Here is a 17855-nt window from a genome sequence, read left to right on the forward strand (position 1 = left end):
TGCAATATGTGTCTCACAATAAAAAAAATACGAATCTAGTTAATTGCACAATCAAACTAATTATAAGATCAACACAGAATAAAGTTATTATTTTTTTTTTACTTTATGATACAATTTATAGAATCCAATATGACCAAATAAACATCGTTTGAGTTCCATATAATGAACCAATTCATGCACTGACATATCGCTAAACAAGAACAAATACTTCGAATGGTAATTTGAACTGAAGTGTAATTGATTCTTTTTGAGCCGAATGCATTGGAACTTGGAAGAAATGCTCAGCCACGTACCAGACAAATTGATGAATTACTTTCGTAATCAGTCAAGAATTAATTTTGTAACGGATAATTAATACTTCTTGAGGAAATTTCAACCTATTATTTTATTATTTTGATTGTCTTGTACAAAATAGATTCAAATCTGCTCCTATTCTTGAGAATAAGATCCTTCTCTCTCTCTTCAAAAGGATCCGCTATGCTAAAAAAAATGAAGTCTACTAAGGTCATTGAAAAATCCATAATTTAATATCTTACATACTAATGAATAAAATTATTTTAATATAAATGTAAAAATTAAGAAGTAACTTTAATTAAATTAAATTATACGATTGATTATAATTTAATATCTTAAATATATGTGATATATATAATTTTAAAAACTCAAATTATATTTTATATAATATAACAGTATTAATTACCGAACGAATCTAATAATAAACAAATTATTTTTCAAAATTTAGAGATTTCAAATGCCTCATATCTTTAGTGCATTATCATACTTCACATTTAATATTTTTGTTTTCAAATACAGATTCATATTCTTAGCGAGTTTCAAATCAAATCTGGATCACATTAAATGTATAAATTAAAAAAAATCCATAATTTAATATCTTACATAACACGAATAAATAAAATTATTTTAATATAAATGTAAAAATTAAGAAGTAACTTTAATTAAACTAAATTATACGATTTATTATAATTTAATATCTTAAATACTGTGATATATATAATTTTAAAAACTCAAATTATATTGTATATAATATAATAGTATTAATTACCGAACAAATCTAATAATAAACAAATCATTTTTTAAAATTTAGAGAGTTCAAATGCCTCATATCTTTAGTGCATTATCATGCCTCACATTTAATATTTTTGTTTTCAAAGTCCAAAGAGCCGATCCGAAAAGCTCAAAATGATATCCATATTAAAATATGTTTGGAGACTAAATTTTATATTTTTTTTATGAACTTTTTACTATATTTTTTTGATATGTGCAAAATCACTGCTTATGGATGGTCAAAAAACAATAATTTTGTATCTATCTAAAAATTTAATAAAATATATATAATTTGGTCTTCAAGTACATTGAAATACTGAGATTATGTTGAACGATTCAAATCGGCTCTTTAAAATATGAAAACAAAGATATCTCCATTCTTACATTAAGCACGTAGATGTCATGATCCGCCAACAACTTTGATTGAAAGACGAAATTTCGGATTGAATTATCCACCATCAGATCAAATATTATGATTTTATGCATTTTTTATGTAATTTTATATGTTGTAGTCTAAATTTTTAAACACGTACTCGCCACATGTAAATTGTAGTATCTTTCTGATTAGTCCTGATTTCTTTCTATTTATTATTTGTCATTTAATATGTCATTCTTTATAAGAACTTTTATGAAAGTATGTCAACACATACTTTCATTAAAAAAAAATCATTTAATAGGTTATTTAATATGTAATTTAAGAAATATTATTTATGTGTAAATGTTATTTAAGGAATATTATTTGTTATTCAGTCTAATATTTTTTTATGAAAATATGTTATTTTGCATAAGATATTTTTTGTTCTCTTATAATATGTTCCGTTGCAATGTACATACATGATATTAAGTAAGATGTAAAATATGATGAAACATAAAAGATATAAAAATATAAAAATCCCATGTATAAATCCAGTAAACTATTGAATGTGAATTTAATAAACTACGTAGATTCACACCGAAATCTATTTGTACAGTATCGGATTGAGTTATGGATTCGGTGTTGGCATCTACAGAATTACAGCCCGCCAGCCCGGCATCGAACAAACCAGAAAACTTGTCTAGATTTTGTTGAATAAGCCCAATACCCCGACAATACCAGTCGAATCCCTAGCAGCTCAAAGTTTGAGAAATTGGCCCGGCTTTGAATCCCTAGCAGCTGCGACCGCACTCGAAGAAGAAGCTACCTTCAACAAACAAACAAAGACGAGAGAGAAGAGAGCGAGTGATAAAGATGCCGCCCAAGAAGAACTTCCGGAAGAGAACCCACGACGACGACCTGAACAAACCTGGCGACGATTCCGACGATGAACTGCAGCGAAGGTATTTTTTCTTTTAATCATTTTTGGAATTTTGGTTTAATTGCACAGTACAATTGCATCTGATCCATTGGTGGCTGAATCGAACTAATCTAATGTCTCTGCTGGTGGAGGTGAGATTCCTCCAGAAGCAGTGGGCGAGGAAGACCAGAATTCCGGCGCTCCCCACTGTCAGCACTGGTCCTGGGGCCCTCCATGCCGGAATGTCCGGTGGGAGAGGAGGGGAAGGTGGAGGGGAGGATAAAGAGGAGCAGGTCTTACAGGATACCTTTGCTCAGGAGACAGCCGTCACAATTGAAGACCCCAATATGTATGCATCAATTTGGATTTGTATAGATGGAGTTTCTCCTTTTTCAATTAAAATTCAACGGCATTAATTAAGAAATTAGAGGGAATTTTCCAAATTCTGAGATTTTAACTCCTTTCTAAAGGATGAGGTATGTGGAGCAAGAATTGGCAAAGAGGAGGGGAAAAGAGGTAGATGCAAGTAAAGAGGAGGGGAAAGATCAGGTTGATGAACTTTATGTGGTGCCAGATCATCTCAAGGTCTATATAAATCCTTGTCCTGACTTGTTTATTTTTCCCGTTGTCATTGTTATTAGCCTTTGTTTCTGATGTGATGGGTTTGGTATTTGTGCTGAACCCGACAAACATTCAACTCATTGTAACTCCTAGTCTCCTATTTGACTCTTTGATTTTCCGTGAAGCAAGAATTAGAAATGTTGCTTCCTTTCTGATCATATTTCCAACAGGTTGGAGATGATGTTTATGTCAAGAAGTGGGAAAGTATGGAATCAGACTCCGAGGATCAAGATGTGGAGGAGTGCCGGGTCTGCTTCAGACCTGCATCTGAATCAAAAGTCATGATTGAGTGTGATGATTGCCTTGGTGGGTTCCACCTACGGTGCCTTAAGCCACCACTGAGGAAAGTTCCAGAAGGTGATTGGATTTGCAGTTTCTGTGCCGTCAAAAAAAGTGGAAAAGAGGTGGTATGGCCAAAACCTCCGGAGGGAAAGAAAATAAAAAGAACAGCAAAGGAGAAGTTGCTTTTGGGTGATTTGCGTGCAGCACACATCAAGAGTATATGGAGGGAGGCAGATGGGACCCACTGGCTGAGGTGTATTTGGTACCGAACACCAGAGGAGACAGCGTCTGGGTGGCAGCTGCATAATCTGAGAAGGGAGCTTTACCGTATCAATGATTTTGGAGATGTAGAGATGAAGTCCGTGCTCAGGCATTGTTATGTCATGAATCCTGAGGAATATCGACAAGCCAGTGATGCTGGAGATGATGTTTTCTACTGTGAATATGAATATGATGTAAATTATCATAATTTCAAACGTCTGTCAGACATTGACGGTGATACATGTGATGGTTATCGTGCTGAAATTAACGAGTCAAGTGACTATGAAATGGATTCTGACCAAGAGTCGGACAATAATGACACATCAATTAAGAGATCTTCTTCATCCAGGAGCAGATCTAAAGTGTTTGCTGCTGTATGATTTTATTTTTCTCTGTAGTGTTTTTCTTTTCTTGGTTACATGGGTTGTTAACTGATCTGTGGTCTTTTGGTTCTCTAGAATTCCCGTAAAGGAAGGGCATTCTGGCTTCCTAAAATTGCAGAAACAAAAACACAAGGGCATGGCAAGCGCCATAAGCAGACCAAGTTGGAGAAGGCTTCAGCTGCACTTTCACTTGCTTCTTGTCCCATGTCACATCCTTGCAGGAACAAGTGTGCATCTTCCTTTTATTTGTTAATTATTATTACTGTTTGGTACTGTTACATTCTAGTTCTTAATGCATGCCATTATTGGGTTGTATTGGAAATTTAGCATACATGAGTGTGGGACACTTAACGGGCAACCCAGCATGCTGACATATTTCTTTGGTTGTATGTTTTCTTTGAGCAAAGCTCGGGTGTGATGCTCTCACTAAGAGGGTTTGGTGATCACAACTCCAAAAGTCTATCGGATTGGCTTTTAATGATGAATCCAAACCGTTGAAATCTATCTACTTCATGAGTGATGCTCGTACATGCAAAATTTTGAAAGTTTTGAATTCATTTAGTACAAGGTTAAGCGGTAAAAAAAATGATGAAAAATAAATCCATAAAACAATTTATAAAATAACTTATAAAAGGTTCATTTTTTTTTGCTGCTTGACTTTGTACTAAATGAATCCGAAACTTCCAAATTTTCATGTACATGCATCACTCATGAAGTAGATGGATTTCAATGGTTTGGATTCGTCCTTTGAAGACAATCCGACAGACTTTTGGAGTTGTGCTCACTAACCCTTCCTGGTGAGCACATCACACCCTAGCTTTGCTTTTTTTTTTCTTCTGGCATTAGTTCAATAACTTATAAAATTGTTTGACAGAGAAATGGAGGAGATCAAGACATTTGTAAAGGGTGCTATTGGAGACGACCAATGCTTGGGGCGATGTTTGTATATTCATGGTGTACCTGGAACTGGCAAGGTGATAATTCTATATTGGCTTTTTTTATTTTGAATTACTTGTTTTATAATCATGGTCCTAAACACCAATTATTTTCTGTTAATTAATCATTATGTGCTTGGTCACTTGACAAATATTCCCTTTAGATATATAATTTCTTGGATCTACCTACTAACTTACAATGGTACCTGTCTTTATTCAAATTTGAGTTTAAGCCTTTGAATTAGCGAGGGTCATCTGGTCACGTTGATGGTTTCTCTGAAGGTTCTGTAAGACACCTTTTTTTTGAAGACCTGTAAGGATGCATATACAGTATCAACATTTCAAACTTCTATTCATATATCTACATTTTGAACTTTGATTTTGGTACTGACACTGCTTTGAAATTCAGACAATGAGTGTACGAGCAGTGATGAGAAATCTGAAATCAGAGGTCGACTTGGGAGTTCTGCTGCCCTTTTGCTTCATTGAGACTAATGGCATGAAGTTATCTTCACCCAACAACATTTACAAAGTAAAATATTTTTGTATTTTCTTTTGATTGGTGAAGTGACTTACTATTTCAGCAATACACCTCAGTTTGAAAATATTGAACTTACCTAATTCAATGGTTGGTTCAATTTGCTACATAAATGTGCTGATATAATGCTACATTTAATTATTTCAGGTTATTTACGAACAACTAAGTGGATATGCGGTTGGATGGAAAAAGGCTCTACGTTGTTTAGGTGAATATTTTTCAAATGGGAAAAAGGTGGGGAAGAAAGACCAGAAGCCAATTGTTCTCCTCATAGACGAGCTTGACATGCTTTTAACTCGCAACCAATCGGTAACATATTTGTTACAATATTAATCTCTTTATATTAGAGCAATTTACAGTTTTTCTGCCAAAATATATTAACTTATTTTGTTGTTTTATTATGTTACAGGTGCTGTACAACATCCTTGATTGGCCTACTAGACCTAACTCGAAGCTCATTGTGATAGGCAAGTGCTCTTTGTTTACTAACTTTATCTTATCAGAGTTACCCAAATAATTGAGAAATCTTATCTTATTTTATCTTTTTTAATTAATAGGTATAGCAAACACCATGGACTTACCAGAACATCTCTCGCCTCGAATCTCGAGTCGAATGGGGATCCAAAGGCTATGCTTCCTCCCATACAACCATGAACAGTTAGCACAGATTATATTCAGCCATCTCAAGGGCATAGATGCTTTTGAAGACAATCTCATTGAACTGGCTTGTAGAAAGGTCTCCTCTTCAACCGTTAATTTGTCTGTGCAATTTAATTTGAACAGAATGAAAGATTGGTTTTCTCTATTATAGATCAGGCCTACCCCAACTTTTTTGGGACTAAAGGCTTTGTTGTTGTTGTATAGATCAGGCCCATAATACCAAAACTTGGACCTTTCAAAGCAATTAATAAAGTTAGGATATGAATCACACTATTACAGGTCGCAGCATCATCAGGTGATGCCAGGTGTTCTCTACAAATTTGTCAACGTGCCACTGTGCTGGCAGAATATCGGGTGAAGCAAACTGCTGATGCCAAATCCAAAGGTACTTCTTTTTCTATGACTAAAATACCTTGCCTCCGCCTGTAATTATTCTTCAGAACAGAGATAATATGGGTGTAGCTTAATAAATCTTTCCATGTGTATTTATTAGAATTATATTCTATATTTTCTTGTTTCTTATTTGGACCTTGTATCTACATTATCTAGGAAAGTCACGTGTCTGCTTGACTGACATAGAAGGTGCACTAGATGAAGTATTCAAGTCGCCTCATTTTCAGGTCTGACACCTACCTTGTTCCTTTAAGACATGAATTTCAATGCATTATATCTAGATAGGTTACTAGCAATTGATTGCCTTATATCACCAGTTCTGGTTCAGTAAAAGCTCCCTGAGGAAATTTAGTTCAATAAAAAAAGGAAACACTCAAGAAACAAACCATGAAAATGCAGGGAGTTCCTATTGTGATTTTTTTTTTAAACAAAAACTTTCAACTTGGTACAGAGGATGAAGATGTGTTCAAAGTTTGGCAAGATAGTCTTGGTTGCCATGGTGAATGAGCTGCACAGAACTGGAGGGGAAGAGCTCACATTTGAAAAGGTTAGTTGTCTGTCATCATTTCAGCACTGATATACTTGGCAGTAAACCACTCGTGAAGAAGATGGTTGGCTGTCCATAATGTTGGGGTGTCTTTCCTCATTTGGGGATTGGTGATGATTTTGACTGGGCTAAGGATAATGCATGGACTTTAAGACAACCTATTGTAGAATCCCAGCCTGGCTTTCCCAGTATGATATCAGTCAGAAAGAATTAACTGGGGGGGGGGGGGTCTATGAAAGAATTGGGGCTTTCCCAGTATGATATGCTTTAAGCATTTTTTGATCTTTTTTTCATTGTGTTACTATTTTTTCTTAAAATCTTGGTTTTATCCTTATAGTTTATGGACATCGTTTATTGCTTTAATTTATATATTTTTACAAGGCACAATCATTTAACAGCGTACACGGCTCCCTTCAAAAAGAATAAACGACAAATAATAAAATGTCTCAGTGTTATTGTTTCTTGTGTAGCTGTCAGAAAGAGTGATATCTTTTTGTTCAATGTATCATGTGGCTTTTCCGGGATATGATACACTAATGCGAGTTTGGTAAGTTGATTGTGTTTCACTTCCTTTCGGATACATATTGATTTCACGTACTTTTTTAAAATTTGATTCATAGTTGGCTCGAGTAATACTATATATCTATTTCTGCGAGCCTTGCTGATTTTTATTACCATGGCAATGTGTTTTTAATTTTTTCGTGGTGTAAAAGGTTTCTACTTTTGACTTTGAACTTGAATCCTTCTAATTTGTAATTATTCCATTTATTCTAGTTGCATGCTTGGAGATAGCGGAATAGTTCTTTGTGAGGAGCCCAAAAGGCATATGTCACAAAAGTTACAACTGAATTGTTCCAGGTTCTCTTTTCTCTTTTGATTTCTGTCCCCTCTTTCAACCTTGTTTGTTTGACCAATACTTATTAAAAATGGCTTATTTTTTTTTTCAGTGGCAGTGATGACATTGCTTTGGCATTAAAGAACTGTCCTGAGATCCCGTGGTTATCACTATATCTTTAATTTCCTTTATACATTTCTCCATTGAATTGCTTCTGTTCCGGGCTCTTATCACGAACAGCAGCTGTACTCTCAGACTCTCAGTATGTACGTTTCCCGTTGATTTCTTGCACAATCTTTGTAGGCATGTATTGAATTATTTTACTTCTTTGTTATTTATTCCCGCGATAGGTACTCTATATAATTTATATAATTTTTTATTTGCTGCGCTGTATCACTTATTCTCTAGTAGGCCAATTTCTAGGACTTCTTATCTTTTTATTACTTCTACTTGATAGCTACTTAATAGTAAATATTGATCGCTGCTCCGTATCATTTTGGTTCTCAATTTGACCACTAATTTGAGGTTCGTGCTTCATGCCAAGTATGTTACTATGTAACAGTTGATACCCTGTAGCGAGGGCTTTCAATATACCATATCTTCGTTACTACCACCATTGCTTCCATTATTATAATTTAAATCAAGATATTATCATTTAGTTTAATAATTTTAAAATTCAGTTTATTTGAATAATCTTCATTAAACACGAATCAGCAAATGTAAGGATATCTTGTGGTGGCAAATTCCAGTGCCCGACAAAAGTCAGATCTTTATGTGGCTTGTATCTAAAAATAGAATTCTCACCAAGGTTAGCCTTAGGAAAAAAGGATGGCAGGGTAGTGTGAAATGTCAATTTTGCCATGATGAGGAAACTACTAATCACCTATTCTTATTATGCCCTTTTACTCAACAATTGTGGTTTTGGATGGGGTTAAGCTAGAATCATTATAAACATTGGTCTTGTATACAAGATATCCTTACATTTGCTGGTACATTAGACAAAAATTGCCGAACTGCTTTTCTGATCATGTTTAGTGCCTTTAGTTGGACCATATGGAAAGTAAGAAATGATATTTGCTTTCAACATGTGTCTGCTAAAAACTTTAGAACTATTGTGCTAATGATTGTTGCGTTGGTACATTATTGGACAGCTATAGTCAAGAGGCAAGCTAGAGACATCATTCCAACTTGGCTGCCGGAAATAATAGAGGAGATTCCCCCGAGAGTTTGGAAACCGGAGGATACTCGGTGGTATATCAACCCCCTGAAGAAGAAGATCACAGTTCCAGTGGCACGACTTGGACATTATGGCACTTTATCTAAATAGTTTAGTTAGTTAGCTGCTCTGTATTCAATATTCTCTATATGTTTTTTGGAACTGCAATATGGATGCTTGTTTTGGTATTTTGTTTGGTACTGGACCTTTACAGTTTTATGTAGGGATGTATGTAATGAACTTGGTTTCTTGAATGAAACGGGCAATAGCCTTTTATCAAAAAAAAAAAAAAAAAAAAACACATTAATGATGAGAGGTTCAAAAACCGAAAAGTTTTATAGAGAAAGGGCCTTCAATCGTTTTGATTCAGCGCCGTAATCCTGTAGTTATGCAGGTATTGTGGCAATAGCAACAGAACCACCGTTCAATACCATGGAACTATCTTAATCATCTTCTTGGTAATTAAATGGGATAAGAAATGATGGATGTTTTGGTTAAGTCCAAATTCTAAACGAAACAAGGTAATATTCATCATTTGAAGAGAATAGGAGCAATTTTCCAAGGACTAAAAAATGAAAGGAAAGAACGCTCCTTTCATTAAGCATAACAAAAGCAACAATTTTATTCTTTTGAAGTTCAATCAGCAAAGCTGCTAGGCAAACACAGAGCATATATACACAGCAAACAGAGACTAACAACAAGCAACATGCAATTCAAGAGCAAACATATTTTTCGGCATCATCAGAATCAAAGAGGGATTCATTTTATCAGTAACTGCCTTGGATGAAAGCACTGAGGCGGTTAAGCTCCTGCTGGTGCTCAGTCACAACGGCACGCACCACATCACCAATTGACACCATCCCAACCATTCCTGTGTCATCTATAACTGGAATGTGCCTGATACGCTTTATCTGCCAAAACCAATAGAGAACCAGCTTGTTAGTGAAACGTTCTTCTGCAATAGACAACACGGCAGACGTGGAAAACATTGGTCCCACTAGACTGGTTCCAGCAAATAATTATATTTGAGAAGACAATATAGACGTGTAAAACATTCATTCTACCTCTATATATATTAAATATTTTTCCATATATTTGATCGGTGTTTATAGAAATCATTTGTAAAATTATAATTGTTGTCACATATAAGGTATGGGATTTATATTATAATATCGCCAATTAACGATGTAAATTAAGTACTTAAAAAATAGGCCAAATATTTTGATTTCGATTGTATATTCATTTGTGAGTTTTTCAGTAAATTTCATTTCACTTCAATTCGATATGACATGACAAAGTTACGATCAAAACACGAACACTTGTTACTCAGATTGAGGATAGAATCCTGATGCCAAGACTATAGCGTCCATAATTTTTTTTTCTTAAGGATTCCATAAATAGGGTGGCTTGTTCGAGTGTGTTTCCTTTGAGAGATGAGAGATCTCGTATTTTTGCGGGACCGATGTGTCTAGTGTCTATTCGGGAATATCGCAGGGGCAGTATTATTTGAGTTTTCGTGCATAACGTATTTAAACGGTTGAGATTTTTCAAAAAATCAAGCAAAATATGAGATATCTCACAGGATGCGAATTCGCTTGTTCTTGGCCTTCAGTTTTGTTTCTGTTTATTTATTTCTTCCTATTAATTAAAAAGTAGGACCATTCGGTGACAAGTGACAAACCATTTGGAAAAAAAATATATATCTCAAACTTTTCACGGGTTCTGCAGTGTTTTCTTCTTGGCCTTCAGTTTTGTTTCTGTTTATTTATTTCTTCCTACTGATTAAAAAGTAGGACCATTCGGTGACAAGTGACAAACCATTTGAAAAAAATATATATATCTCAAACTTTTCACGGGTTCTGCAGTGTTTTCTTCTTGGCCTTCAATTTTGTTTCTGTTTATTTATTTCTTCCTACTGATTAAAAAGTAGGACCATTCGGTGACAAGTGACAAACCATTTGAAAAAAATATATATATCTCAAACTTTTCACGGGTTCTGCAGTGTTTTCTTCTTGGCCTTCAATTTTGTTTCTGTTTATTTATTTCTTCCTACTGATTAAAAAGTAGGACCATTGGGTGACAAGTGATAAACCATTTGGAAAAAATATATATATCTCAAACTTTTTTTAACTTCCGCATTAAACGTTCTAACTCTCTCTAAAATTCACAAGTTACCATATATAGGGGTGTTCACCGGTTCAGTTCAGTTAAAACTGAACAAAAATAGCTAAATTAAAGTTTTATTTAATTTTCAAAGATAAAACCGAACCAACCAAATTAAATCATTGAACCAAAAAACCGAACCAAAATTAATTATGGTTTATTCGGTTAATTAAACCGACACAACCAATTAAAATAAAATAAAAAACATATTAGGTTACCAAGAAAACAGATCGAGAGAGAGAGAGGAAGAGAGAAATAGAAAGAGAAAGAGGAAAAGAGAGAGCAAAGAGAAAAATAGAAACAACAAAGAGAGAAAAATAGTAGTGAAGAGAGAGGATTCTGCTAATATTTAAAAAAAAAAGAGAATAGAGAGAGACTATTAAAAAAAATGACGGAGACAATACGGGTTGGGGAAGAGAGAAAGAGAGAGAGACAGTGAACCTCTTTTGAGTTTTATCTGACTGATTTGACATTACTCACTGTTTGAATTGACTGCCTTGGACATTCAGGTTAGATTTTTTGTGACCATTTCCGTGACTCCAAATACCAAATTATAAAAAAGTAAGAAAATTTAAAATCATATCCGTCTATATCCGCGTGGATATTCGGATATCGGATATACGTATCAAATTTTCAGATACGGATTCAGATACGATCGGATAATATATGATCCGTTTGCACCCCTAACATGCTAGGTCTGCTTTGGAGATGTAGAGATGTGGCACAAGCAGATTATAAATACGTTCTTTTATCAAATGAACTGTTAGTAGACATTAAAGTCGCTAATTTAAAAAAAAAAGTTCAGTTTTGTTGAACAAAAATATTATATTAAAAAATTTAATTTTCTAAAAGCAGAAAAAAAGAAATATAAAATTTGTTATTAGTATAAAATATGTTATTGTCTTTGATAATAAATGGAACATAACCTAATTAATTTATTTTGATAATTATCTTATCTCCTGGACCCAGCGAAGGAATGATCAAGTGACTACTGAGTAGTGACCGACTCATGGGTTCCTCTGTCTGGGGCTCTTTTTGCATATCCAATAATGCATCCAGAGGCGATTTTAGCCTATTTTTGCTAAGTAGCCTGATAATTTGCACTCGAAGTTGTAACTAACAATTAAACTAATTATTGGAAATTATTTTATTTAGATATTCTGATTGTTCTTTATCCCAAATTTCATAATTTTTGGTCTATAATTTAATCATAAAGGTTATTTCATAAAAATCAATTTTGCTCTATATGCTCATGTGCAAAATTAGGGTTTAGCAATGCTTGATTGTCCAATTTCTTGATTAATTGCCATCCTCCCGAAACTTTTATTTATACCCATTCAAAAAAAAAAAAAAAAACCACAACCCCCCAAAATTAGGGAATTTCACATTTACCTGTGCCCCAAAGCCAATCTGCGGCTCATTTATGGAGAGCCACACACATTGACTTAAAGGTTCCTCAAAACATAAATATATTCAATATTACAGTGCATTTTTTGGACTTTTATGGGGCCACTAAGCCAATCTACACCTCCCAAAAAAATGGACCGCAGATTGACTTAGTGGCCCGGGTAAACATGGAATTCACCCATTTTGAAAGTGTTTTTGTTTATTTTTCTTTATGTCGATAAAAATTTCGGGCTATACTCATCCTTCAAATAAATTTTCCAATAATGTAGGGTACAACAGAAATGTAAAATCAATTATGTCACATTTTTTTTTTGGACACATTGTACAATTCATAGTCAACATTTAGTTAGCACATGAGTGAAAATCTAATTTGCATGAAATAAATAAAATATAATTATGTTGTCTTCAGATTGATTGATTACATTAAATTTCATGAATAATTTTTTATAATAAGTTCGTAAGCATATATTTTTGTGAAGACTCGGACATAAATATTTTTGTGGGGTTAATGCTCTCGATTTCAAAGGAAATGGAGGCTGCAATTTCGCGAGAAATCAAGGAGAAATTTAATAAAATGTTATATTTCTTCAAAATCACCAAACAAAATATTTTTATTTTCACCAAACCAAAGAATTCAAGAGATATTAGAATTTCAATTTTTAGAAATAAATTAGTAAAAGACAAAGTCATTAACACATTTTCAAATAACTGAACCATTAATCTGATCCCTCATTTAATAATGATATTTTACACAACATTGAAAATAAATTTACTATTTTATACTAAAAATAATTTATGATGCCGAATTGTCCAACAACATTTAGTTATTTGTTATATGAAGAGGGCTCGAATGTGTACTATGACGGTTAAATTACATTATTGTTGTTTGAATTTATTTTATTTATACATCTATTACTCATAATTTTACATAATTCTAGTCATCATATCAAGTAACATCTTGTCATAATTTTCCTTCACTGTGACTCTGTTTCACACACTTGTGAATATTTCCTGTGCGAGAAGTGGATCTAAAAACCAAGTACGTGCTAATAGTTTATTTAATTTGGATTTCACAGATAATAATACAGAAACCATATGTGTTTTGATCCATTATAATTTATTGAACCAAATATCTAAAACGACCTATATATGTTAAATTGTATAAATTTGTTATTTCGCCCAAAAAAAATGTTAAGAAAAATCATTTTCCCATATTGGAAATAGGATACAATACAAACTTTATAATTCGTTATGTTGTTAGCATGAAAAATACTAATTTGATATCTTGTATTTTGTGTTAGTATTTTGTACCGTGATTATTCGCGTGTTGTAATTATTTCGATACGATATTTCACGAGAAAACTTAATTTAATGATAACACGGCACCTAACAACAAGTCATATAATTAACCTATGCTCCCAAATTCGTATAGCAAACTAAATTAAACTATATAGTATATATCTACTATTCGGATACGGATAATTGTACACGGTCAGATACATTAAAATTTAAAAGTATATGTACTGAAAATTATGACTGTGGTTAAATTAACGGGGCTCACGGGCTTCTCAAAAGAAATAAAGTATTATTCGTATGTACAGAATTTTATTCGCATTGATTCTTGGGTTCAGAGAAGCATCAGTATTTACAGAATTACAGTGAACTTCTTTTGAGTTTTGTCTGACTGATTTGACATTACTTCCTGTTTGAATTGACTGTCTTGGACATCCAGGTCAGATTTTTTTGAAATTTCTAAAAACAGCTCGGACCAAAATGCCAATTTGGTCGGGAAAAAAAAATTCGGACCGAAACAGCATCTCAGTTCTTATGGTTTTTGTAAAAACTAAAACAATCTAGTTGATTTGGAAAAATCTATTTTTTATTTATTTATGGTTTCTAAAAAAAAAGAGCCTGATAATTGTACCCCAAAACAAAATCCCCAAGCGTGTCCGCCAAGTAGTTTAATAGAAAAAAAAACTTCCAATGTCATCTAATTTCTATTTCCAGCGCTAATATTCAAACATTTAAAGCTCTATTTATAACATTTTACAATGCTACTCGCAAACATTTAAACCACTGTTTGCAAGCATTAAAATTCTAAATCTGTATAGTTTTAACTCCTAACTACTTTTGTTTTCAAGCCAAAAACGAAAAAATTCCTTTCACCCACTTTTTTTTAATTTTTTCTCTGATCATTCTCATCTATTTTCTCAACGATTCGTGATGAATTTTGCGAATCTAAAAATATAAACGTTTTTTATCCGATTATCTCTTTCAAATGAGATCCATAAAGAATAACTTTCAAGTTATATTTGTGTCGTAATTTTTTTTACCACTTTAAATCTTTGTGACTTTCAGTTTTTTTTTTAATTTTGCTTCAAAATAATTTAAACATCTCTTTACAAGCATATAAACCTCATTAATAACACTTTAAATCTCTAGAATAAAACATATAAACCTCATGTACAAAGAATTAAAACTTCAACAATAACATTTCAAAGCATATAAACCTCAACAATAACATTGCATTTACAAATATATACAAAGAATTAAAACCTTAACAATAACATTTCAAATCATATAAACCTCATGTACAAAGAATTAAAACTTCAACAATAACATTTCAAAGTATATAAACCTCAACAATAACATTGCATTTACAAAGCTCATTTACAAAACATATAAACCTCATGTACAAAGAATTAAAAACCTTAAGAATAACATTTCAAAGCATATAAACCTCATGTACAAAGAATTAAAACTTCAACAATAACATTTCAAAGCATATAAACCTGAACAATAACACTGCATTTACAAAGCATATAAACCTCGTGTACAAAGCCTTGAAAATTTTAATGGTTGTAGACTGAGATTTAAAAACTTGAAAATTTAAAGTGCTCATGAGTTTTACTTTAAAAAAAAATGACTTTAAAATTACTCAAAATGATTTCTTCATGGATCTTATTTGAAAGATAAAATTGAATAAAAAACGTTCATATTTTTAGATTTGTAAAATTCATCATGGATCGTCGGAAAAATAAATTATAATGATCAGAGAAAAAAATAAAAAAGAGTGGGTGAAAGAAATCTTTCTGTTTTTGGCTTGAAGACAAAAGTAGTTAGGAGTTAAAACTATAGTAGACAATATCGGCCGATACCGATCTGGATCGGCCTATATGTATTGGTATCGGCTGAGTCCGATCCAATACTGAGCCGATATTGATGGATTTTCTGTTTTTGGTCTGATTTATGCCATTTTGGTCCGATACCCAACTATTGCGTAGCAGTAAAAGGTTTATATATGCTGCCAAGTACCCGTGATTAAATAGAACTCCATATAAAAAAGGTTCAAAAATGGAGAAGGGACGTGAAATTGAGTAATATGCCTCTACCACGTGCATGCTGCCAACTAAATAGTAAATAGAAGTATAGAACACTGCCAACTATGCTGCCCATGATTAAATAGAACTATATATGAACATGATGTCAGTGCCAATTCAATAATTCAACCAGTGCCACCCATGATTAAATATAACTAGGCGGAATATAGTAGACTAGGCGGAATATTTTAAGCCTTGATAACCGTATGAGACAGGTAGAATAGTCCGGTGAGATAGAATCCAATGACGGACTTATATTCACGATTGTTCAATTGGTTGTTTTATGAATGAGTTAGGCTGGGGTGCTATGGATAGCATAGTGGCCTCTATGCTACGGCTCAATATTCGAGTTTTCAAAATCCAAACGGTCGATCCGAACCGTTCATCTTATTCTCCATATTAATATCTGCTTGGAGACCAAATTTTACAATTTTCTGAATTGTTTTACTATTTATTAAGTATTTTACAAAATTGTTGATCCAACGGTGGCTGCACAAAACAGTAAAACCGTTGGATTAGCGATTTTCAAAGTGGCTTAATAAATAGTAAAAAAATTCAGAAAATTATAAAATTTGGTCTCCAAGTAGATATTAATATGGAGAATAAGATGAACGGTTCGGATCGACCGTTTGGATTTTGAAAACTCGAATATTGAGCCGTAGCATAGAGGCCACTATGCTATCCATAGCACCCAGACTAACTCTTTCTGAATATAGTAGACTAGGCGGAATCCGCTATCTTACACAGTTGGATGTGAAATTGAGTAATACTAGGATACAAAATTTAACCATCTCCCAATTAATTTGAAGGTTCGTCCAATTAAATATAATATTCAAAAAACTCATTTTCAATTCATTTCAAATTCAACCCTTCATATCAAATCTAACCGACTACCTGTTCAGATTTTGACAGTTAGAACTAAATTTCGTTCGATAAGTTAATTATGATAAACAGTTAGATTAGACAAAATCATCTATAAATTAACTTCTTGCATGGAAGTGTTATTGAGAGATTCTTTTTTTTCTTAATGAATGAGTCTAACTCTTTAACTTCTTTCGGATACTTTTACACTATCAAAATTTTGAAAAATTAAAATAACTAGAATTAGATATATCTTTTGAAGAAAAAATTAACATTAACTTTATTTGGCTGACGTGTCAGGGATCATAAACTAATGAATGCAGCTTGTCAAATATAATGCCACCAATTAATGTATATATATGTGTCAATGTTATGACAAGTCATATCACATGAAAATTTTAAATGCAAGTCAATATGAAATGTTATATCAACGTAAACATATCACATATAATTTGTTATGAAATTCCGAACTGATATTTATTTGCTATTTTATTGGTACCCATATATGTATGACTATAAACATGATATTGACAGCAGAAGCCGAGTCAACTATGGTAAAAAGATAATCTTGCCGTGGGCATATATTATAAACATAAAAAGTTTACAAGGCATACATATGCAACTTAGTACAAGAAAACCAATTATCACGCACCTCTATCAAAAAGGATCCCTGATACAACGGAACATCTCAGTACCTTACCGGTATACATACATCATTAAAAATTAAAAAACAAAAAAAACCTAGCAACAAACAAGGAAGCTGGGGATAGAAATACAGAGCTGCAGAATTTGTATCGCATACATATCTATAAGAGACAATTGGTAAAAAAAAGGACTGAATTCATTGTTGGTTAATAGATAGAAATATGGTAAAATGCTTTCATGGAAAAAAAAATCCCTACTTTTATCTATCAATATTTTTTTACACCAAATTGTACGTGGTACATTTATTAATCACATCCTTCCCGGTACCCCAATAGGAAGATTTTAATTTGGCACGCATCAAACCGTCAAGTGAAAGGAATCTTTTACAG

At 32.9% G+C, this 17855-nt stretch overlaps 1 protein-coding gene and 1 non-coding gene across 7 annotated transcripts; both read left to right on the forward strand.

Annotated features, from left to right (window-relative positions):
* Window positions 1-2142: 2142 nt before the first annotated feature.
* Window positions 2143-9304, forward strand: LOC144562465 (origin of replication complex subunit 1-like). 6 transcript variants are annotated; one of them, XM_078311693.1, is made up of 17 exons: window positions 2144-2382; window positions 2492-2688; window positions 2810-2924; window positions 3131-3877; window positions 3962-4113; window positions 4761-4860; window positions 5231-5353; window positions 5507-5668; window positions 5769-5826; window positions 5917-6095; window positions 6299-6404; window positions 6569-6639; window positions 6864-6959; window positions 7430-7506; window positions 7734-7817; window positions 7907-8056; window positions 8946-9304. In XM_078311693.1, exons 2-16 carry the CDS (start codon window positions 2582-2584, stop codon window positions 7974-7976), a joined length of 2247 nt encoding a protein of 748 aa, XP_078167819.1. In that variant the 5' UTR covers window positions 2144-2382; window positions 2492-2581; the 3' UTR covers window positions 7977-8056; window positions 8946-9304. The 6 variants fall into 6 exon arrangements, with proteins under 6 accessions (XP_078167821.1, XP_078167822.1, XP_078167819.1 ...); XM_078311692.1 differs by having other exon boundaries at window positions 2145-2382; window positions 7907-8060; XM_078311695.1 differs by lacking the exons at window positions 7430-7506; window positions 8946-9304 and having other exon boundaries at window positions 2143-2382; window positions 7907-8045.
* On the forward strand, window positions 3656-3733 carry LOC144562502 (small nucleolar RNA snoR28). Its single transcript, XR_013514119.1, has one exon. It is a non-coding gene; the product is annotated as a small nucleolar RNA snoR28 (small nucleolar RNA).
* Window positions 9305-17855: the final 8551 nt, after the last annotated feature.

Source organism: Carex rostrata, chromosome 11 (genome assembly GCF_964058835.1).
Source record: "Carex rostrata chromosome 11, lpCarRost1.2, whole genome shotgun sequence".
NCBI classification, from domain to species: Eukaryota; Viridiplantae; Streptophyta; class Magnoliopsida; order Poales; family Cyperaceae; genus Carex; species Carex rostrata.